Source organism: Neovison vison, chromosome 5 (assembly GCF_020171115.1).
Source record: "Neovison vison isolate M4711 chromosome 5, ASM_NN_V1, whole genome shotgun sequence".
NCBI lineage: Eukaryota > Metazoa > Chordata > Mammalia > Carnivora > Mustelidae > Neogale > Neogale vison.
Genome location: NC_058095.1, coordinates 64,004,758 through 64,026,988, shown reverse-complemented (window position 1 = coordinate 64,026,988; position 22,231 = coordinate 64,004,758). Strand labels below are relative to the sequence as shown.

Sequence of the window (22,231 nt, the reverse complement as noted above, 5' to 3'; positions counted from 1 at the left end):
GTGCGGGCGCTCCTGCCGTGCCCGGCGGGGCCCACGCGGCTGCCCCGCGACCAGCGAGGCCCGGGTAGGCGACGCAGGGGCTGGGTCGGCCCGGCCATGCCGCTGGAGGCAGAGGACGCGCTGTACGTGGCTCTGGAGCTGGCCATCGCCGCGCTGTCGGTGGCTGGCAACGTGCTGGTGTGCGCCGCGGTGGGCACGTCGAGCGCGCTGCAGACGCCCACCAACTACTTCCTGGTGTCGCTGGCCGCGGCCGACGTGGCGGTGGGGCTGTTCGCCATCCCCTTTGCCATCACCATCAGCCTGGGCTTCTGCACCGACTTCCACAGCTGCCTCTTCCTCGCCTGCTTCGTGCTCGTGCTCACGCAGAGTTCCATCTTCAGTCTCTTGGCCGTGGCCGTCGACAGGTATCTGGCCATCCGCGTCCCGCTCAGGTGAGGCGCGCGGCGTCCCCGACCCCGGGGCTCCGTCGAAGTCCCGCAGAGGAGCGCCAGCGCCAGGCCCCGGTTGCTGGGCGGCGTGCGCGGGGCGCTCCGACCTCCGGTTCCCAGCCTGGAGGACGCCGGCCATTCCCAGGGACACGTGCGCCCGGGCTGCCCAGACCCTCTCGGTGCCCGGGGCCGGCTCCCCCGGATGCGCACGTGGTTTTAAGGGGCTCTGCGTAGGGACGGCTCTAGGAGTTCTGCGGAGTGCGGTCTCCGGTCGCCTGCCCGCGGAGGAAACTTTGGGGAAAGCGCCACCCCCAGCGGGCAGGCGGGGGCCAGGGCGCAGGAGGTTCGGTGATGCTATCTTCTCCTCTGTGGCGAAAACGTTTCCTCCCCCGAGCCGCCCGCGACCGAGGCTGGGGTCCAGAGCAGCGGCGGAACGCGCTCCCTGAATGCTGGAGGTTGGGAGGCGGGGGAGGTCCCAGGACGCTGGGACTTCGCATTGTCACAATGGACACTACTCAAGACCCAACTTCAGAATGCCACAAAACGAGGGACAGGACGACCCGGGAGTAGAGTGGGGTGGGAGGAGGACCCAGCTAACGCTAGGGAACGTTAGGAACATCCGTGCCTTCATGCTGAAGGGTGACCCAAATCACCTCGGGGTACTCTTTTTTTTTTTTAAGGTTTTATGTATTTATCTGACAGACAAAGATCACAGGTAGGCAGAGAGGCAGGCAGAGAGAGAGGAAGGGAAGCAGGCTCCCCGCTGAGCGGAGAGCCCGAGGCGGCTCATCCCTGGACTCTGGGATCATGACCTGAGCCGAAGGCAGAGGCTTTAACCCACTGAGCCACCCAGGCGCCCTTGGATACTCATTTTTAGAGTCAGAGTGCTGCCCGGTTGGCCAGTACGCACAGCCTCAGAGCACCATGCCCGTTGTGTACCCTTGTTTACCTTCCACTGCCCTGTCCCAGCAGGCTGGGGAAGTGCCAGCAGGATTTCAGAAAACCTGAGGATTTATGGGTGGTCTCTTCCGCCCAGTGAAAAGATGTAGATTGGGGAGGGGGGGCAGTCAGCAAGGGATAGGGGTGTGCCAGGGGAGGGTGAGAAGTGCCCCGTTGTAGCTGATGATGGAATTCAGTCAAGCACTTGAGAGCGGGAGTATCCGGGAGGGAGCCTCAGGGCCAACTGATATTATTTACTGCCTACCCTGCCTGGGCCCTTTTGGCATTTCTGAGTTGGGTGAGCTTTGGGTCTCTTTGGTTTTGGAGCTGGGAAGGGAAACTGAGTCACGGGAGCAGGAGGAAAGGGAATGAATTTATTGGGTACCAACTGTGTGCCAAGTCTGAGAAGCGTTTTATATTATCCTTTTATTCTTTCATTTTTTTTTTAAAGATTTTATTTATTTATTTGACAGACAGAGATCACCAGTAGGCAGAGAGGCAGGCAGGGAGAGGAAGGGAAGCAGGTTCTCTGCTGAGCAGAGAGCCCGATGGGGGGCTCGATCCCAGAACCCTGGGATCATGACCTGAGCTGAAGACAGAGGCTTAACCCACTGAGCCACCCAGGTGCCCCTATTCTTTCATTCATTTTTTTTTTTTTTTAAAGATTTTCTTTATTTTTGACAGAGAAAGAGAGAGAGGGAACACAAGCAGGGGGAGTGGGAGAGGGAGAAGCAGGCTCCCTGCCAAGTAGGGGGCCTGATACGGGGCTCGATCCCAGGACCCTGGGATCATGACCTGAGCTGAAGGCAGACGCTTAATGACTGAGCCACCCAGGCGCCCTTATCCTTTCATTCTTGCTGTAATTCAGAGAGTAGGTACTGGTACCTGCGTCTTATAGATAAGAGGGGTGGTGGCTCTGGGAGATTAGTCTTGCTCAGGGTGATGCGTCTGGAATGAGTGTTGGAGCCAGGACTGGCGCTCAGAGTTGGCACTGTATTCCCGCTGTGCCATCAGGCTGTCTTACAGGGCTGTGTGCGGCATATGTGTTTGGGATGCGGCTAGAAAGCACATTGCCGTTTCCGGAAGCACGATCTGTCTGCAGTCAATTGGTGGTTGTAAGGGAAATGTGTTTGAGGGCATTGGCCGGGAGAAGGCTCCTAGTAGCCTTATAAGCGGGCAGACATGTTGAACTTCGTAGTTGTGGGTTGTGTCCTGGGTCTCAGTGGGAACAGGAACCTCCTGCTCGGCTGGACTGGGGTCCGATCTGTGTTTCTGGGCCTTTCCACCTGCTGCTGCCCTTGGCATTGGACCAGGAGGCCTTATGCATCCCATTAGATGACAAAACCCTGAGATTTCCGAGGCTTGGGGCAGCATGTTACAGCCTCTTAGGGGTCCCCTTTCTGCCTCTTGGTCTTCATGTTGGTGACTTGATGGCCTTTGGGCCTGTTGGCATGCCGCAGGCAGTCGGTCACAAGCTCCCAGTCCGAGCTGCCCCTTTAACAGAAGCCCCTTGGCTTTGCTCCAGGCTAAGGCCCAGAGAGACCCCAGCTCACCCGGAATTACTGGTAGAATCCCTTGTACCCCGCGGAGCAGGAAATTCCATAAAAGTTGAAATCTGTTAGTTCTTGTCCTGGTTTGTGTTGGGCGGGGACTTGCAAAAAAACGGGTGTGGGTGTGTTAAGGGGGAAGAAATGTGAACCGCAGGCCCCTAACTTCTCCTTTGCATTTGCCAAGGGCAGGAGGGGAGGCGCAGGTGTAGGATGGAAGGAATGGTCAGTTGGGAGGAGAGCTCATCCCCTTCCTGCTCTCCTGGTAGGTCCACGAGAGTTCAGAGGTCTGGAAGAAGTGTGTGCCAGCAGCCTCATCTCCCGCCCTGGGAAGGTTCTGGCATCTGACCTGTCCCTGGCACCAGTCCCCACCCTGGTGGGGTGGAGAGTGTACAGGTTCTCAGGGCTCCTCTGAGTCCTGCGGGGAGGATCCCTCCGCTGTTAGCACTTCCTGCTTCTGGAGAGCAAGGCCCCTGTGAGCAGGCCCAAAGGGATTACAGGGCCCTACTGGGCCCTACTGAGTCAGAATCTCCAGGGTGCGATGTAGGGGGGCAGATTCCAGTGGCAGGATCTTTGAGTGGGGAACTGGCAAGTCCTCAGACTTGCCCTTGGTTCCACCCAGGTCATGGGTGTGGCAGGCTCCACCAGCATCCCTGCCCCAGGGCTCTGAGTGCAAGGCCTGAGCGGTCAACCCCTCGTAAGCACAGCCCAGGGTCACAGAGATCCCAGGTCCCACCTGCCACCCAGTTGTCAAGGTGTTCAGTGACATCGCAGAGATCACAGTGCAGAGGGAAAGGCAGCCCCAATGTGATGCTAGGCACAAACATGACAACTTTGGTGGGACTTGAAAAGGAAGAGGTCTGCACACACCAGGCACGGTTTCCCGGGCCTTCAGACTGAAGGGTGTCCACACACAGAAGAAAGGCCACTTCCTCTAGTTCAAGTCCATGCAGTTCTGAGGCTGGCCCCGGCGGAGCCAACCTGGTGCAGTCATGGGGGGCAGCACACAGCTGAGCTGGGAGGGCAGGCTCCCCTGCCCCGGTGTATGTGGGGTGGTGTCTGCCCTCAGCTGCTCCCCCCACCCCCCCGCACTTCACCCTCTGGCCATTTCTGGCAGGAGCATTTCCTCCTCCCTGATCTAATCCTGTTGCCCTTGGGGCCACAACCCCCGCTGAGCTGTGGGGGTGGGGGGTGACTGTGATTCACCTCTGTCTGGGGGCCTTCCTGACCCTGCTCCAGGGGTGTTGAGTCTCGGCCAGTGGTTTTCCTAGCGGAGCTGAAGGAGGGTGTTTTCCTGGGTGTGCTCAGGGAAGGGGGCGTGGTGTGTCTGTCTGTTCTTACCCTGGACCCTGACCCTGGGGTCAGCCTCTGTTCCCTTTGCCACCTGGAGGCCTTTTCTTGGTGCCACCTATGGCCGGTTTGGGAGGTAGCTGTTGAAGATGTCTTAGCAAGACTGTGCCTTGGGTGACAGTGTGGCTGGCACTTAGCTGCCCTTAGCTGACCGAGCTGTAGGGTAGGAGCTGGCACAGGATTCTGAGTGTTTTTGCAGAACCCTTTTTTTTTTTTTAAATAGACCTACAAATTCCATGGGAGACTCCTCTGCTGGTCCGTCCTTCTTTTGCTTCCAGACCATTCCCATGGCCGTGGGTTGAGTGGTGGCCCCCTGAAAGGTGTCCCAGAACACGTGAACATTACCTGATGTGGGAAAGGAATGAATATTACTTTCCCTGGATCTTGAGAGGAGGACTTTTTCTTGGATTATCTCTCTGGTGGTCCCTAAACGCTGTTGCATCCTTAGAAGACCCACAGACCTATGGAGAGGGAGGACGAGGCCGTGAAGGTGGAGGCAGGGCCCGGACGGATGCAGCCATGGCCGAGGGATGCTGGGAGAAGCCAGCAGCAGCGGGAGAAGCCTGGGGTGGCTTGGGGCCTCTGGCGGGGAGGGAAGCCATCTGTAAGGGGAGGATGTCCTGAAATCCACTCTCTGCTCCCCTGTAGCCGTTCTCCAGAACGCTGCCAAACGGGGGGATTGGAGCCTTAAATCGGATCGCCTCGGCCCCCTGCCTGACGCCCTGCTGTGGTGCCTTGGAGTAAGATGCCAGAGTGGCCCCCGGGCCTCAGTGGCTCTGGCCACGCCCCTTGGCCTTACCCACCATAGTCCCACAGGGCGGCTTGTTTCCCTGCCTGGTGTGAAGAGGCTTCTCCTGGCCACTGACTGCATTTATCACGGACTCTCAAGCCCTGAAGTAGGTCTTTACCTGGTCATAGCTGATGGTCTCTTTCTGCCCTGAGCATGAGCTCTTTGACTCCTGGGAGGGGATTGTTCTTAAATTCCAGGCGGCAGTACTGGGCCCAGTGCCCAGCATGGGGGAGGCACCAGTATTTTGGGTGCAAATGTGAGTGACCGTGAAGAGTGTGTGTTGGGGGGGCGCCTGGGTGGCTCAGTGGGTTAAGCCGCTGCCTTCGGCTCAGGTCATGATCTCGGGGTCCTGGGATCGAGTCCCACATCGGGCTCTCTGCTCAGCGGGGAGCCTGCTTCCTCCTCTCTCTCTCTCTGCCTGCCTCTCTGCCTACTTGTGATCTCTCTCTGTCAAATAAATAAATAAAATCTTAAAAAAAAAAAAAAAAAAAAAAGAGTGTGTGTTGGGGGAAGGTCCCAGGCAGCAGATGCCGCTAATGGTCAGAGCTGTCTGGTGAAATGATGTCAGAAAAAGGATGGTCCGATAAGTTTTAGTAGAAAAAAAGGGGGAAGGCCATCCTCTGAAGGGCTCTCATGGGCCTGAGGGAGAACGGGGAGGAGAGGCGCTCAGAAAGCCGGCAGGTGGCGTGGGCGAGGGCCCCTCCTGGGACAGCAGCACACATAGTCAGTCCTGTGACCAGCCTCTTACCTATAGAAGGGAACACGACTCTCAGGACTGGCGGGAAAGTCACCCGGGACTAGGGCAGAAGGACTTGGGTGCTCCTCTGCCATTGTGAACCCTCCTCAGCCCTGAGCTGTGACTTGAAACCGCGGCAGGTGCAACATTTGTCTGAGTCTGAGCCCATGTCCCCAGTTTGGCTATTGTGGACATTTGCTGCTAGAAACATTCGGGTACACGTGTCCCTTTGGATCACTACGTTTGTATCTTTGGGGAAATACCCAGTAGTGCTATTGCTGGGTCGTAGGGTAGCCCTATTTTCAACATTTTGAGGAACCTCCTTGCTGTTTTCAAGAGTGGTTGCACCAGCTTGCATTCCCACCGTGTAGGAGAGTTCCCCTTTCTCCACATCCTTGCCAGCATCTGTCATTTCCTGACTTGTTAGTTTTAGTCATTCTGACTGGTATCTCACTGTGGTTTTGATTTATATTTCCCTGATGCCGAGTGATGTGGAGCACTTTTTCACATTTCTGTTGGCCATCTGGATGTCTTCTTTGCAGAAATGTCTGTTCATGTCCTCTGCCCATTTCTTGATTGGATTATTTGTTCTTTGGGTGTTGAGTTCGGTAAGTTCTTAATAGATTTTGGACACTAGTCTTTTATCTGATTTGTCATTTGCAAATATCTTTTCCCATTCTGCTGGTCGTTACTTGGTTTTTATCGACTGTTTCCTTTGCTATGCTAAAGGTTTTTATCTTGATGAAGTCCCAGCAGTTCATTTTTGCCCTTGCTTCCCTTGCCATTGGAGACATGTCTAGCAAGAAGTTGCTGCAGCCGAGGTCACAGAGGGTGCTCCTGAGTTCTGCTCCAGGATTTGGATGGATTCCTGTCTCCCATTTAGGTCTTTCATCCACTTTGAGTCTATTTTTGTGTGTGGTGTAAGGAAATGGTCCAGTTTCATTCTTCTGCCTGTGGCTGTCCAGTTTTCCCAACACCATTTGTTGAAGAGACTTTTTTCCATTGGACATTCTTTCCTGCTTTGTTGAAGATCAGTTGACCGTAGAGTTGAGGGTCCATTTCTCGGCTCTGTATTCTGTTCCATTGATCTCTGTGTCTCTTTTTGTGCCGGCACCATACTGTCTTGATGCTTATGGCTTCATCACAGAGCTTGAAGTCCGGAGTTGCGATGCCCTCCCCTTTGGTTTTCTTTTTCAACATAGCTGTGGCTATTCGGGGTCTTTTCTGGTTCCATACAAATTGTAGGATTATTGGTTCCAGCTCTGTGAAAAAAGGTGATGGTATTTTGATAGGGATTGCTCTGAATGTGTAGATTGCTCTAGGTAGTGTAGACGTTTTCACAATATTTGTTCTTCCAATCCATGAGCGTGGAACAAAATTTCCATTTCTTTGTGTCTTCCTCAATAAACCAACCCAAGAAGGAGAGGATCTGTGCTCAGAAAACTATCCAAAACGCTTGATCATTTCCTTATTTCCCCCTTTCTCTGTTCTTTCCTTCTGGGGGTTGTAACCCAAGTCTTCTTCCCATTCTCATGGAATTCCCCTCCTTGACTGATCTTTGTCTCTTAATTAAAATTCTCTTGCATTCGAGTTTTCAACACTATAGCTTTTTAGTTTCCTCTGGCAGAATTCCTTGACTTTCCCTCCCTAGTTTCCCTATTTTTTTTTTAATTTTAGCGTTCATATTTTTACTTTTGATTTGAGGTTGACAATTTTTGAGTTGCCTTTGAAAAACCTTTTTTCAGAAGGTTTTGGAGTCACGTAGTTCAGACTCCTTCCCGTGGCACAAAGTATATGTCATTGGAACCTCCTCCCGCTCCCCTCCTCTGTTGTGAGGTCTCACGCTGCAGCTTGGGGAGAGGGTGGAGGCCGAAGGGGGTCCACACTCCAGGGGAGATGGGAGGACAGTGACTGGAAGTGAGTGCAACAGCCCCCAAAGCTGGTCCACAGGCAATTTTCCCCTTGATTTCCGTTCCTCTCGTACATCCCATTCTGGTACCTGCAGACTGCGGGGTTGGAGTCTCTCTTCCTGGCCCTCTCTGTTTCTGATGTAGGGCCCTGCCCCATCCTGATGATCCTGCCTGCCTTCTGCTTTCCAGAAACTCCTTAAAATCTCTGATTTGTGGGTATCACCCTCCACTTCTATTTTTAGAATTGTTACAAATTATTTTCTTTCTGTGTTTCTCTACTGTCTTGTAAATGGGATTTTCTGAGAAGTGAAAATTAAGTGGAACCTGGAACCTGAAGGCCTCTGCCTTTGGCTCGGGTTGTGTCTTGTGTCTCGGCTTGCTGTCTTGGTCGGATGTTGGGCATGAGGAGAAGGGAGGAGTCCAGGGTGACCTCGAGGTTCGTGGGCAGCTGGGTGGCCCTGACCCCCGACATGCAGGGGCTTCGGGAAAGCGCACAGGTTATGGTGGAGCGGTACAGGAGGCGGCTGAGCGTGGAGCCTGGGGAGTCTGGGCCGGCAGCCCTTCTGCCTGGCTCTGGACCTGACTCCTCCGGCTTTGTGTGGGGTCCCGCCCAATGCGGTTCCCCAGCCTCTGGCAGGGCAGCTGCCTCTGCAGGCTCTCTGCCTCGCTGAACAAATTCATGCTCCTCATCCTGCTGAACCCCACCTTCTTTGGTTTAGTGACCGTTTTGCTCCAGTCCTAGTCCTGCCACCCACAGACTTCCCAGAGCAGCTTTCTGCAGATGACATCTCGATTTCCAATGCTCATTTCAATACCGCTATCAAACCTGCTCTTCTAATTAAAAAATTGGGGGGAGGGACACCTGTGTGGCTCAGTCAGGGCGTCTGTCTTCGGCTCAGGTCATGATCCTGGAGTCCTGGGATCGAGCCCCGCATCGGGCTCCCTGCTCAGTGAGGAGTCTGCTTCTCCCTCTGTCCCTCCCCCCTGCTCATGCCCTCTCTCTCTCTCTCAGATAAATAAAATCTTTAGAAAAACTAAAGGAAAAGGTTTCCTATAAAATTTAAGTTAATAATTTTTAAAAAAGATTTTATTTATTTATTTGACAGAGAGAGATCACAAGTAGGCAGAGAGGCAGGAAGAGAGAGAGGAGGAACCAGGCTCCCTGCTGAGCAGAGGGCCCGATGCGGGGCTCATCCCAGGACCCTGAGATCATGACCCGAGCCGAAGGCAGCGGCTTAACCCACTGAGCCACCCAGGCATCCTAAGTCAATAAATTTTTACTTAAGGAATTTTATATGTGACTCTTCCACTGCCAATCACCTAAATTCCTCCAAAGTCAGAATCATGATCTTCAAAATAGCCCTTTTAGAAAGAGCTTTTGGGGCACCCGAGTGGCTCAGTCGGTTACGTGTCTGACTCTTAATTTTGGCTCAGGCCATGATGTTGGGGTCTTGGGATTGAACTCCATGTTGGGCTCTGCCCCAAGTGTGGAGCCTTCTTGAGGTTCTTTCTCCTTCCCTCTGTGCCTCCCCCTGCTTGTGCATGCTCACCCCCTCGAATGAATGAATGAATGAATGAATCTTTTGTTTAGTCCACGGTTGTCACTGTCAGTCCACAATCCTTTCACTTGGGCTGCTTTGATCTCTACTTAAATATGGATGTACTTCAGAAATTCCCCACCTGTAACCTTTGGGACCCACTTTCTTGACTTCAGGGTCACGTTTAGGGTCAGAGTAGATGGCTCTGCCTGGTTCTCTATGTCAGACACCCCCTGGACTGTCACATCCTAGAACTGCACAGATTGTAGGGATCCACCAGTGCCTGGGGTTTAAACAGTGTGACTGTTAGGTTTTTGATGGTTTTAGACGATTGAAGTCCTGTAGTTCCTTCCCACAGATCTAACACATAGTTCTGCGAATAGCGGAGACCACACGTATTCTGTACGAGGCCTTCCCAGTGATGCAGGTCTCTGGAGAAGGCCCCATCAGGATAGACCTCAGCTGCTTTCTTTCTTTCTTTCTTTCTTTCTTTGTTATTTAACATAAAGAACTTTAAAGCTTTATTGAAAGATGTTACTGAACAGGTCCTGTCAGTTGCATTTTGCAACAACAGCCCCCCCACCCCATGACCTTGGGTTTCTTAAATCCTTCCCCAGTCACTTCTCTTTGGTGCTATCAAGTCTACCATCTACTTTCCTGTCTGGTCTCTCTGCTTCCAGGCCTGCCCTCCTGGCCCTGCTGGCGGTCTTTCTAAAACGAAAACCTAACTGCCCCTCCTTCCTTTACCTAATACTCCCAGTGCCTTACTATAAGTCCCAGTGCTCTCACTGGGTGAATACTGTCTACCTGATGTTTTGTCCGTTTGGATCTGTCACATGAGAAGGCGGGCCATCTCCATGTGTCCCACTGTTGGCATGTCAGCTCTGATCACTTGGTTACAGCTGTGTCTGCCAGTGCTCGTCACTGTAAGTGTATGTTTTCCCAGCGATGACTCTTGCCGGAGTCCATTATTACCATGTAAAATGGCAGTTTTCTTTCTCTTCATGCCATCTGTATCAACTGGCATCCTTCATTTAAAAAAAAAAAAAAAGAGTTTTATCTTCTCTCTGCTCCATTATTTTTTAAAATATCAGAATGGACATTTTAGGGACGCCTGGGTGGCTCAGTTGGTTAAGCAGCTGCCTTCGGCTCAGGTCATGATCCCAGCGTCCTGGGATTGAGTCCCACATCGGGCTCCTTGCTCGGCAGGGAGCCTGCTTCTCCCTCTGCCTCTGCCTGCCTCTCTGTCTGTCTGTGCTCGCTCTCTCTTCCTCTCTCTCTGACAAATAAATAAAGAAAATCTTTAAAAAAAAAAAAAAAGAATGGACATTTTAATGGGATTTTATTTTCTTTCAATGTGTTCTAATCTTTTGTGTTTTTCATTTTGATGCCCAAAATGAGCCAGTGGGAGCCCACTCAAGTTCACTTCTAGAAGTGTTCCCCTCAATTTTTTTGAGCACTTCCGTACTTTTTGTCACAGAAAGGTTTTTCAAGCCCACATTGTATTTTCTGGCTTTGGAGTCAGGCATTTCCCTGTGGAGTCCTGTTTCCTTTCAGTGGAGAATGGTATTTAGAAACCAAGATTTGGATCAGTGTGCTCACTGCCACCAGAGCGTCCTTTCTTCTAGGCCCTCACAGTGGAAGAAGTAGGAGATATTCCCTTTTTTGAATAATGAGTTGGAAGAACTCTTGCTTACGGAGAATGCCACCTAATTAATGAGTAGGAATGCTTGCGTTAAGCAAATCATTTGGCAACTATCATAGTAATAACTCGTTCAGGCAAGAATCATCAATAGCTGCTCAAACTCATTGGTGAAAGTCTGATGAGGAGTGAGATACGTAGTCTCGAAGTATCTGTTCCAAGATAGCTGCTAATTACAATGGGACACATGGTTACAGTGGAGAAATCTGGCAGACGCCACTGGAATGAGGTGATCCAAGCTAACATCACCAGTAATGGGATGCACCGATGTTACGTGCCTCCTGACATCCATATAGAGGCTGATGCTTTTGACAATTAATGTGCTATCTCTAGCAGTATGTTTCAACCCTAGCCATGGGAGGATACTTTATGGGGGTCCTTTTTTAATTCTTTGGTTTGGTTTCAGGCAGGGACCCCTTCTCTTGGGGGGCTCTTATTTCATTTGAAAATCAGAGTCTGGAGCCCAGCAACCACAGGCTGTCCCTGAGTCCTCACGGATACCTGAAAACCAAAATGTGAGAGTCCCCAAAAAAACAGCCTCCAAGGTGACCTCTGGGAGACCTGGTCCTGGTCCCCATCTTTAATCTCAGTGGGTTTGAATCACCATCAGACCATGGTAGACTGTCTTCTGGCCATAGGAAGCTGGTGGGGAGTACTGACAGCTCTCTTTTTGGCCACCTGCGTTCTTCCTCCATTTTTCTTGGGTTACTGCAAAGGACAACTGGGATTCTGTCCAGTCACCTGTACATTCAGCAGTGGGCATCTCCACCCCTGGGTTCAGATATGTCCGAACCTGTTAGAGTAGATGACAGAGCTGCTTCCCACCCCGCCCCCTGCCCCAAGAGCCAGAGTTGCTGAGGGTCCTGGCCTCCTCCGGAGGGTAGGCTCTGGGGACCACAGCTGTCACCTGGCGGGTGGCCAGGCACTGTCCTTACATCGGGCTGCCCCCCACACTAGAGCTAGGACCATCGCAGATGGTGGGGACAAGGCAGATAACCCTTCATACATTTACTGCAAATGGGCACCAAGGGACTTTCCTGCTCATAGACCCGAAGTTCATGTACACAGAACCAGATGGTGTCTACCCTTTTTGTGTAAGAATGGTTTTACGTGTTGGGGCACCTGGGTGGCTCAGTGGGTTAAGCCGCTGCCTTCGGCTCAGGTCATGATCTCAGGGTCCTGGGATCGAGTCCCGCATCGGGCTCTCTGCTCAGCAGGGAGCCTGCTTCTCTCTCTCTCTGCCTGCCTCTCCATCTATTTGTGATTTCTCTCTGTCAAATAAATAAATAAAATCTTTTTTTTTTTTTAGATTTTATTTATTTATTTGACAGAGAGAAATCACAAGTAGGCAGAGAGGCAGGCAGAGAGAGAGAGAGAGGAGGAGGAAGCAGGCTCCCTGCTGAGCAGAGAGCCTGATGCGGGACTCGATCCCAGGACCCCGAGATCATGACCCGAGCCGAAGGCAGCGGCCCAACCCACTGAGCCACCCAGGGTCTTTAAAAAAAAAAAAAAAAAGAATGGTTTTACGTCTTTCTCAGATGTTTGATAGAATTTGTAGGTGAAGTCAGCTGGGTCTTCAGTGTTCTTCGTGGCTATGGATTCTACTTCTTTCATACAGACAGCGCCATTTGAATTCTCCCGTTTTCTGTCCATGACGACTTTTCACAAACCCTTTTCGTTTGGTTCCATGAGCAGGGAGATGGCCCTCTCTGAAGGTGGCCTCTCGTGAACCAGGGGCTGAAGCCGAAGCAGGGCTCGTTCCCGTGTCCCCTGCCCTGAACTTGGGAGGAGAGACCAGATTCCCCCTCTCTCCTCCCAAGATCAGACTCCTGCTGAGCACTCGTGTTCCCGGCCCACGGGAGGCGCTGTGGAGTCGGGAGGCGCTGTGGAGTCGGCCGGGAACGAGGCAGAGGCTTGCCGTTAAGGTGGAAGGAGACGCACATTACGGTGATGGAGTTTTGGGGAAGGGGCGCCGTCGGGATCGCAGGGTCCCTGGGGAGCACAGCGCTGTCCTGCAGGACGATGAGTCTGTTTCCTTGTGAACCTCCATGATGGGAGCTCGTGCACGTGTCATGGGTGAAGAGTGGGGTATGCTGGTCCCCGTGCGGACTGCTTGGGTTCATCTGTGGTTCAGCCCTGGTGAAAGGGCTTGGGATTGTGGGATACCCTTAAAATTTTCAGCAGGAAAGGAAAGCTGTGTTTAGGAGCCCAAAGGGGAACGAGGAGGAAGGAAAAAACCAGCAGTGCCTGTGTCTGGGCCCACTTGCTCTGAAAGCCGCCCCTGGGCTGGGGCCAGGCTGGGGCCCCCCTGCGCACCACACCCTGCTTTGTAACAGCTCCGACCAGCTCTCACCTGCCTCGTTCTGGCACTTCGCGGCCTCCGCAGCCTCACTCTAATGCAGGTTTTGCCAGAACCTCCACTAGATTTGTTGGGTGCGTTTTTAATATTCATCGTGGCGGCCTCCAGCCCCACCAGGTTGCCTGCCCGGGCGCTCTCAGATGTTAGTGCTCTGGTTACATTTTGTAGGCTTTGAGGGGTCCGTCCTAACCCGACTTTGATTCACGTCCTGTTACTATTCATGGGCACTTTTTGAGAATACGAAGTTTTCCTAATAACATATATATGTATACATGCTTGAAGGCAGAAATGTCTATATTACAGAGGAATGTAGTTTGCGATCTGGACAGAATATAAAGGAAAAAGTCCCTAAACAAAGAGTAAACAATTTAAGAACCAATGACAACTCCATGCACATCTCCCTAGAGCTGTGGGTCCATAAGGTGCTCTGAACACCTTCTCTCTGTGCTCAGAGCCCAGCAGCGTGGGTGATGGGTTCTGTAGTCCCTTCTGTCCCCATTTCTCAGATGCCAGAGCGCAGACTCCGTACAGCCTGCAGCCAGTGCCCAGGGCAGTCGCTCGAGGGTATCGGCTGATCTCCATCCCCCGGAGCCGGGAATCCTGATTTCTGAGGCCGAGAAGGCAGTGGCCTGGTCTGAGCAGAGGGTGGCCCAGCGCAGAGGGAGGAGACCCTGCCCCAGAAATAGGCCAGCCCTTGTTCTGCGGAACTTGGCGAATCTGCCTTGCATTATGTAACCTCAGTGGCCACACTGTTCCCTTTGTTGAGTCCCTCCTTGTGACCGATTTTCTGTCAATCTCCTTAGCTAATGAGCCCCTTCGAGGGAGAATGGGTGGGTCACAGCCCAGCATCCCTCCCAGCAGAGCAGCATAGCCGCTTTCCAGAGCATGGCCTTTCCCAGAACACGCCTTTTGTGTGGGAGAGAATCGCTCATGCTTGTTCAGAATAATAAAGCTGCTCACGCTTCCTTCAGTTGTCGCTGCATTTTACTGACACCTCCCACTTTGGGGGCCGATGTCCATCTTCCTTGGCCTTACTCTTGTGCTCGGTGCCCCCCACAGCCGGGCAGAGACTGGCATAAGGGCAGATGGAGGCAAAAACTTGACCCCTGCCTTTCGGGAATGTTTTGGGGACACACGGCGTGCACGTGCACATGTTGAGGATGTTGTGGGAGACCCTGGTGTAGAGGGAGGAAAGCATGGACTCCGCAGGCCGGAGGAGGGGCCAGGGAACAGGCAGGCATTCTGGAAAATGAAGGGGCCGCAATAGCTGAAGTAGGAGGGGAGAGGACAGGGGAGGAGATCACTAGAGCCTTCGTGAGATGCCAGGGAGCCCAGGGGTCATCCCTGGGAACATCCTGCTCAGGGTGGGGACAGCTGTCGGCTCTCTCCAGCATCCACGACTGTCTCCCCCCGGGGCCTGCACCCAGGCATGGGTCTTGTGGACACCATGTGCCACGATGGCGCTGGAGCGCCTGTGCTAAACGTGCTTTTGTCTTTGGAGCCTTCTCATGGGTCTGGCTGTTCCTCCGGCAGAGCAAAGGAAGTCTCCGTGCTGCCATGCCTGGAGCCATGTGGCAGCTCCGGCGAGGGCAGACATGTCCAGGGAAGAAAGAGAAGCCGCGGAGCCGTGGCTGGCTGCCCCTGAGGTGGGCCTGTGGCTGAGTGACTGGCAGAGGCAGGAGCTGGGACTGGTGAGACGAGCCATCTGGTCTCAAACTGGAAAATGACTACTTTTGGCAAAACCGGAGTCAGGTTAGATAGAGTTTGTGTCCTGACTGCAGTTCAGGGCAGCAGGCCAAAAACAAGCTCTCTGAGCCTCGGTTGTCGTGTCAGTAAACTGGAGAGGGTCCAGCTGTGACCTGGGAGCCACAGTCTGAGCATGATGGGTAGGCTTCCTGGAGGAGGTGTCAGCAGCACAGGCTCAGTGTCACGGCTGAGGGAGCAGGTCTGCAGGTGCGGGACTCCAGAACATTGCTCATGGGGTTCAAAGGCTGCCTGAGAGGGAAAGGATCTACCAGTTGGGGGAAATGAGGGAGGAAACCTTGTTTTAGATGAAGAAAATTTTAAAGTGTTAAGTACTCGGGGCGTCCGGGTGGCCCAGTCTGTTGGGCGTCTGCCTGCAGCTCAGGTCATGATCCCAGGGTCCTGGGATCAAGCCCCGCATTGGGCTCCCTGCTCAGTAGCGAGCCTGCTTCTCCCTCTCCTCCTGCTGGTCCCCCTGCTCATGCTCTGCCAAATAAATAAAAAATAAAATCTTCAGAAAAAAAATTTCAAGGACTCTTGGTATATTAAAGATGAAGCGGAGATGTGGCTTTACTCCACTTTAGCTGAGTATTTTAGGGCCTCAGAATAATTCCGCAAATTCTCAACCCCACAGTGCTCTGTACATTCCCTGACTGACTGGACCCAGTCCCGCCTCTTCTTCCCAAGCTCTCCATTCCCTGGGCCACTGCCAGATCTCTGGGTCTTCTCTGATCTCTTCTCCGGATGTTCCCTCGGCCACCTGGCCTTGACTAAGGCGGCCCCCCAAGGACATGGTTTCCCTTATTTCTGCTTACACCTAGGGCCTTGGGTGGGGACTCGGGCTTGAGTGCTTTCTCTTGGGTCTCCCCACTGTCCTTTCCAGAATAGCATCCTGTTCCCTCCTGCAAAAGACATGAACCTTCGATGTTCCCCTTGTCCAGACACACTGCCCCACACCCCTGCTGCCCAGCCCGGGAATCTGCATCCTGGTCTACCTTCCTGTGCAACTTGCTGACTCCCCCTCAGCCTCGCACTTGCACGGGTCAGCCTGCACCTCGTCCTAAACGGAGGCTGTTATGTTACCCTGTCAAGACCACAGAGGCCGTCATCCCACCACATATTTCTAGCAAGCTCCTTTCTGCTCGGTGAGACCTCCAGCGCCCCCGTGCCCCGCCCCCGTAGGGGACAGCTTTTCTTCCGTGGCCGAGTGACCACAGTTCTTAAAGGTCTTGTAGCCGCCCAGCCCTGCCCCTCCCGCCCTGGCCCTGTTCTCCTTCTCTCTGCCACAGCGGCATGTCCCTCCGCACGCACCCTGGGCCACATACTCCAACCTTCCCAGATTCTCAGCCGCTTTAATAGTTTTGCCTTTTTTTTTTTTTTAAAGATTTTATTTATTTGTTTGACAGAGAGAGATCACAAGCAGGCAGAGAGGCAGGCAGAGAGAGAGAGGAGGAAGCAGGCTCCCTGCTGAGCAGAGAGCCTGATGCGGGACTCGATCCCAGGACCCTGAGATCATGACCTGAGCCGAAGGCAGAGGATTAACCCACTGAGCCACCCAGGCGCCCCTAGTTTTGCCTTTTTTTCTACATTTTCTCTCTCAGGATCGTTGTCATTAGGATACTGACATCCATTGTCTTGCTCTTAATCCCCTTGATGCTGTTTCAGTATAACAAATGCATGCGTGGGATGGGACAAATCCTAGGAATCATCCTCAGTTCTCATCTTCCTACATCCAGTCCATTTTTTTTTTTAAAGATTTTATTTATTTATTTGACAGAGAGAGATCACAAGTAGGCAGAGAGAGAGAGAGGAGGAAGCAGGCTCCCTGCTGAGCAGAGAGCCCAATGTGGGACTCGATCCAGGGACCCTGAGATCACGACCCGAGCCGAAGGCAGCAGCTTAACCCACTGAGCCACCCAGGCGCCTGGTTCTCCCTCAAAGGGCTGATCTGTTGGCATCGTCTTCGCTGTCACCTGGTCCACGTCACCATTTTCTCTCGAATGAGCCACCAAGAGTTTCCTAACTGATCTGCGTTTCTTCTTGGTTCCCTAAAATTCAGTCTCCATACCGTGAACTTTACAAAACCTAAGTCAGCACCATTCCGTTGCTTAAAATACAAATTCAAGTTTCCCAGTGCACTTGGGAGTATCAGAATCTAGATTCCTTCCCATGGCCTATGAGCCGGCCCCTGCCTCGTCTTAGGGGTCTTCCTTTCCCTTCTTTGGGAAAGGAAAATCCCTTCCTGTCTGTAAGCCTTACCATGCTGCTCGGACTAGAATGCTCTCGTCCCCACTCTTCAAATTTTTTACTCCTTTTGCGCCTTGCTCTGCCCAAGAGGCCTTCCCCAGCATCCTCTGTCCCGAGCCTTCCTGTTTTCCCTCTGATCTGCTCCCTATTCATTTTGGTTTGGCCAAAATCCCCCTGATTTGTAATGACACGTTTGTGTGTCTACTTGTTGACTTTCTCCTTCGTTCGCTTTACAACCCAGGAGGGCTGTGATTATGTTTCCCGTGACTAGCGGAGCGCCCGGGCTGTAGGAAGGGCTCTGAGTGAGATAGTAAGCCAGGAGAGCAGAGAAGCTGTGTTTGGGGGCTCACAAAGGGGTGACCGGCTGCTCCCCAGATGGAATCATCTGCTTTATCTAAGTCCATGGAGCATAAAAGTGGTTTTTCACATGTGCAGGATCCAGCGGTTCTGAGTTCAGATGTAGGTGGATTCCCGCTCTTGTTCTGGACTCTGGTGGGAAGCCCACCCGTCATTCCTCCATGTCCAGTGTCTAATGTTGCTTTAAAAAAAAAAAGTCACGTAAAATAAGCCTCAGCATAGTGTGGTGCAGGGAGCACTGGCCTGGGAGTCCCGACCCAGCTTGGGTCTCTGGGTCTTACATTGCTTTGGTTCCTCAAAGCTTTGTATCTCTGTGTCCTCATTTGTAAAATAAGGGAGTTTTGATTAGGAGAGAGAAAAGTCCCTTCCAAGTTGTATGCTTTTCGCTCTGGGATGAACGGTGGCTTAAGCAGTCAAGACATTCAATGATCTCTTTAACTTGAATGTGGAGCCATGATGGTTCTACGGTTGGTGCAGGGTTCAGAAAGGTGGTCAAAGACCCGCGCCCTTTCCTTCCTTCTGCTTGGCCGTTGCTTTGTCTCCAGGCTAGCCCCTCATGGTCACAAGATGGTTGCCATCGCTCTAAGCATCAGGGCCTCTGACAGGAGCATCAAAAGCAGAAGGGGATGGGTGGCGAGAAAGAGACCTCTTCATGGGTTCTCTCTCATTTTATCAAGAAGGAAAATCTTTCCTGGAAGTACCCTACCATGCTTCCTTTTGTCTCATTGGCTGGAACCACCTCCTGTATCCACACCAGAGAACTTGCTTACACCAAATACGGTTCGCCTCGGCCCCACACTGGCCGGTATTCAAGTGCACACAATTAAATACAGCTGAATCCTGTGAACGACAGGACAGAAAGGGCAGGCTGTTGAAGCAGCCTCGTAGATCTGGATTCCTGTGACTCTAAGTGCTTGGCTTTGAGGGAGGCTGCATGGGCCTCCTGACGCATTCTCCGATGGAGTGATGGGCAGCAGGAACATTTTCTTTTCTTTTTTTTTTTTTTAAAGATTTTATTTATTTATTTGACAGAGAGAGATCACAAGTAGGCAGAGAGGCAGGCAGAGAGAGAGAGAGGAGGAAGCAGGCTCCCCGCTGAGCAGAGAGCCCGATGCGGGACTCGATCCCATGACCCTGAGATCATGACCCGAGCCGAAGGCAGCGGCTCAACCCATTGAGCCACCCAGGCGCCCCAGGAACATTTTCTTTTTAAAGGAATGGCTGTGTGTTCCTGAATGAGGGGGGGAAACAGAAAGGATTTAGAAATAGATGGATTTAGCGGCCCAGGGAAATTTAGCAAGCAGTGGAGCCCACCGGGCCATTCATAGTAAAGGACCCACGACTGCGCTGCCTGTTGTGGAGAGCGGCTGTCACAGGGGGAGAAAGGGTCAGGGGTGGCTGTCATGAGGCAAGATCTCTGTGAGCTTCTGCAGCAAACTGGGCCCATTCTCCTTCCAGTCCAGGCCCCTGGCCTTAGGTGTTCCAAGTAAGTGCTCTTCTTTTAAAGCCATTGGGTAACAAGTTAGATAACAAATAAGGAATGCATTCATAATGACCAGATCATTAAGAACCTAACAGATATGCGCCAGGTCCTGGGGTACCAGTGCCAAAGGGACAAAGTGCCGGTCCTTGAGGTTGACCTTCTAGCGGAGGGGAAACCATCGGCATAGATAAATAAGCTCTGTGCCAGGTGTGTGTCTGGGGCCAGGGAGAGGGAGTGAGTGGCCACCTGAGCCTGAGAGGTGATCCGGAAAGGCGGTGACCCTTCAAACAGGAACAGGTGTTTATCCTGTGTGGAGAGTGGCGGGAGCCCTCGGGGAGCCCCAGCAGGCCCTGGCTGGGTGGGGCTGGGGCCGCGGGGTGCTGTGGGCCCGAGCAGAGTCTGGGCTTTCTACCTCAGGCTCGGGAAATTGGACACTGGAGAGGCAGGTCTTCAGGTAACATGTATCAAATTATTTCCCCGTTTTCTTCCCAGAGGTGTTAAGGAAAGATTTTCTCTCATTTACTCTGACATTGAATACATATTATGGACCAATTATTAACAGCAAGCCTGATAGCTTTGCTATAAACCATATATGGACTAGTTTATGGAAAAATGTCTACATTACATGTTGATTTCTCGCAATTTTTAACAAGATTCCAAGTTTCAGAACTACCAGAGTTACTTAATATTTGCTACAGTATTTTCCCGTTTTTATCAGCTTCGCTGCTAGCAGAGAGAGGGACGTTGCCAGATGTCTTGTTCTCCGGCAGTTTCCAGAGCTGACTGTTGGCACAGTCGGAGACAGACCTCTCTGTGTGTGTGGGAGGCCAGGATTCTTGCCCAGGGTGGCCCGGTAGAGCTGCTGGGCCCCTGGGGGCTCCGATGCTCACCTCCTCAGGCTTTTGTTCAAGTCTCACCAGATCAGTGAAACCTCCTTTGACTGACTTCTTGAAAACTCCAGTTCCTGCCAGTCCTGGTCTTCCATATCTGCTTTTTCTTTTTTCATTCTACACCTCTCCTGATAGCGCACTGTATAATTTACTAGCAGGTTTGTGGTTTGGGATCTCTGGTCTCCGCCTACCAGTATGTACGTGCTTTCTAAGCAGGGATCTTAGGTGTTCTGTTCACTAGTGTGGCTCAGCACCTAGAACAGTGCCTTACAGAAGACCTAGACTCACAGCTCGGGATGTGGGTCGTTAGAAAGCGCCCCCAAAGGGGCGCCTGGGTGGCTCAGTGGGTTAGGGCCTCTGCCTTCGGCTCAGGTCATGATCCCAGGGTCCTGGGATCGAGCCCTGCATGGGGCTCTCTGCTCAGCGGGGAGCCTGCTTCCTCCTCTTTCTCTGCCTGCCTCTCTGCCTACTTGTGATCTCTGTCAAATAAATAAATAAAATATTTTTAAAAAACACTATTAAAAAAGAAAGCGCCCCCGAAGACTTCTCCACTTGTTCTCACTGACCAGGATCTGTCACTCAGCAGAGCTGAGCTAGGCATTCAAGGATGAAGCTCTGAGCTTGTCAGAGTGAAGTCGTTCATACCTATTTGGAGGTCTTCATGTTGGGGGTAAAAGGCTGCTGCCCTCTGAGGGCGGCCCTAAAGGTTGCTGGGATGAGGACCACAGAACAAAGCAGAGGTGGGGTCTCGGGCTCTGGTGACAGTTCTGTGCGCTGACGATAACGGGTGCCGTTCTTTTGAACAGATATAAGAGTCTGGTCACTGGGACTCGAGCGAGAAGAGTCATCGCTGTCCTCTGGGTCCTCGCCTTTGGCATTGGACTAACCCCGTTCCTGGGGTGGAACAGTAAGAACACTGCCGCCAACTGCACGGAGCCCTGGGATGGAGCCACAAATGTAAGCTGTTGCCTCGTGCGGTGCCTGTTTGAGAACGTGGTCCCCATGAGCTACATGGTGTACTTCAACTTCTTCGGGTGCGTCCTGCCCCCGCTGCTCATCATGTTGGTGATCTACATCTGGATCTTCCTGGAGGCCTGCAGGCAGCTGCAGCGCACGGAGCTGATGGACCACTCCAGGACCATCATCCAGCGGGAGATCCACGCCGCCAAGTCCCTGGCCATGATCGTTGGGATCTTTGCTCTCTGCTGGCTGCCAGTACATGCCATCAACTGTGTCACCTTCTTTCAGCCAGCCAAGTCCAAGGCTAAGCCCAAGTGGGTAATGAACACGGCCATTCTCCTGTCACATGCCAACTCGGTGGTCAATCCCATTGTCTATGCCTATCGGAACCGGGACTTCCGCTACACTTTTCACAAAATCATCTCCAGGTACATTCTCTGCCAGACGGATGTCCTCAAGAGCGGGAATGGGCAGGCAGGGGCACAGCCAGCCCTTGATGTGGGCCTATGACCTAGGGCCCGGCCTCTTCAAGAAGGCACACGTTCTCAATAAACAAAGGGATGGGACCTCACTGGCTGATTCCTGTTTTTAAAGACAGTGACACTGTGTATGGGCATGGGCCACCTCTCTTTTGAGTGACCACATATTTAGATAATATGCATGTTATTAGTTGGCTGCAAAGGTTCACAAATGTATTTCTGGTTCGTTCTGGCTGCTGTGTGGATGATGCCAATGGCCTGGATTGTAAAAGACTGTTTTGTTTTTAAGAGTCTGCATCTTTTCATGGTAGAACATGAAACTATTTTACTGTAAAACACTGTGAACTGTATAATACAAAATTTTTTTAATGTAGAGGCAGTGAAAGAATAAAAGTTGAACATACTAAAAATAAATACTTGTTCCTAGGAAGGTGACCAGGAAAATTAAAAGTGTAATTCTTCAGTTAACAGACTTCTATATTTATTTGGGGAAATGCTACTCTTGTAAATTCGTAAGTGGACTGTCAGTCTTGGGGAACATTGTTCTCCATGTACTGCACACCACCCTAGAGGAAGAACAGGGGTCATGTGATCCCTCCCCTACCAGAGAGCACCTGCCCCTTCTGCCCTTAGGTAGTCACGTGTATCCCCACCAGGCTGCAGTCTGGCCACGTCCCTGGAGCCCAAGTGTGAAAATGTGAATAAGTAAAAATCCTACATCCATGTACCTCTATTACAAGAGATAAAAATAAAACTTCACAACAAGTTTAGCG

At 52.2% G+C, this 22,231-nt stretch overlaps 1 protein-coding gene and 1 non-coding gene across 2 annotated transcripts; one reads left to right on the top strand and one right to left on the bottom strand.

Moving 5' to 3' along the window:
- ADORA2B (adenosine A2b receptor) lies at positions 1-21,926 on the top strand. Its single transcript, XM_044249201.1, has 2 exons — positions 1-431; positions 20,826-21,926. Exons 1-2 carry the CDS (start codon positions 97-99, stop codon positions 21,487-21,489), a joined length of 999 nt encoding a protein of 332 aa, XP_044105136.1. The 5' UTR covers positions 1-96; the 3' UTR covers positions 21,490-21,926.
- LOC122908135 lies at positions 9,571-9,701 on the bottom strand. The gene has a single exon (XR_006384914.1). It is a non-coding gene; the product is annotated as a small nucleolar RNA SNORA18 (small nucleolar RNA).
- Positions 21,927-22,231: the final 305 nt, after the last annotated feature.

What these genes read in the sequence shown, in the direction of transcription:
- ADORA2B (XM_044249201.1), top strand. Translation starts at nt 97, where the DNA reads ATGCCGCTGGAGGCAGAGGACGCGCTGTACGTGGCTCTGGAGCTGGCC. An exon ending in GCCATCCGCGTCCCGCTCAG is followed by an intron (nt 432 to 20,825) that starts GTGAGGCGCGCG and finishes TCTTTTGAACAG; the next exon opens with ATATAAGAGTCTGGTCACTG.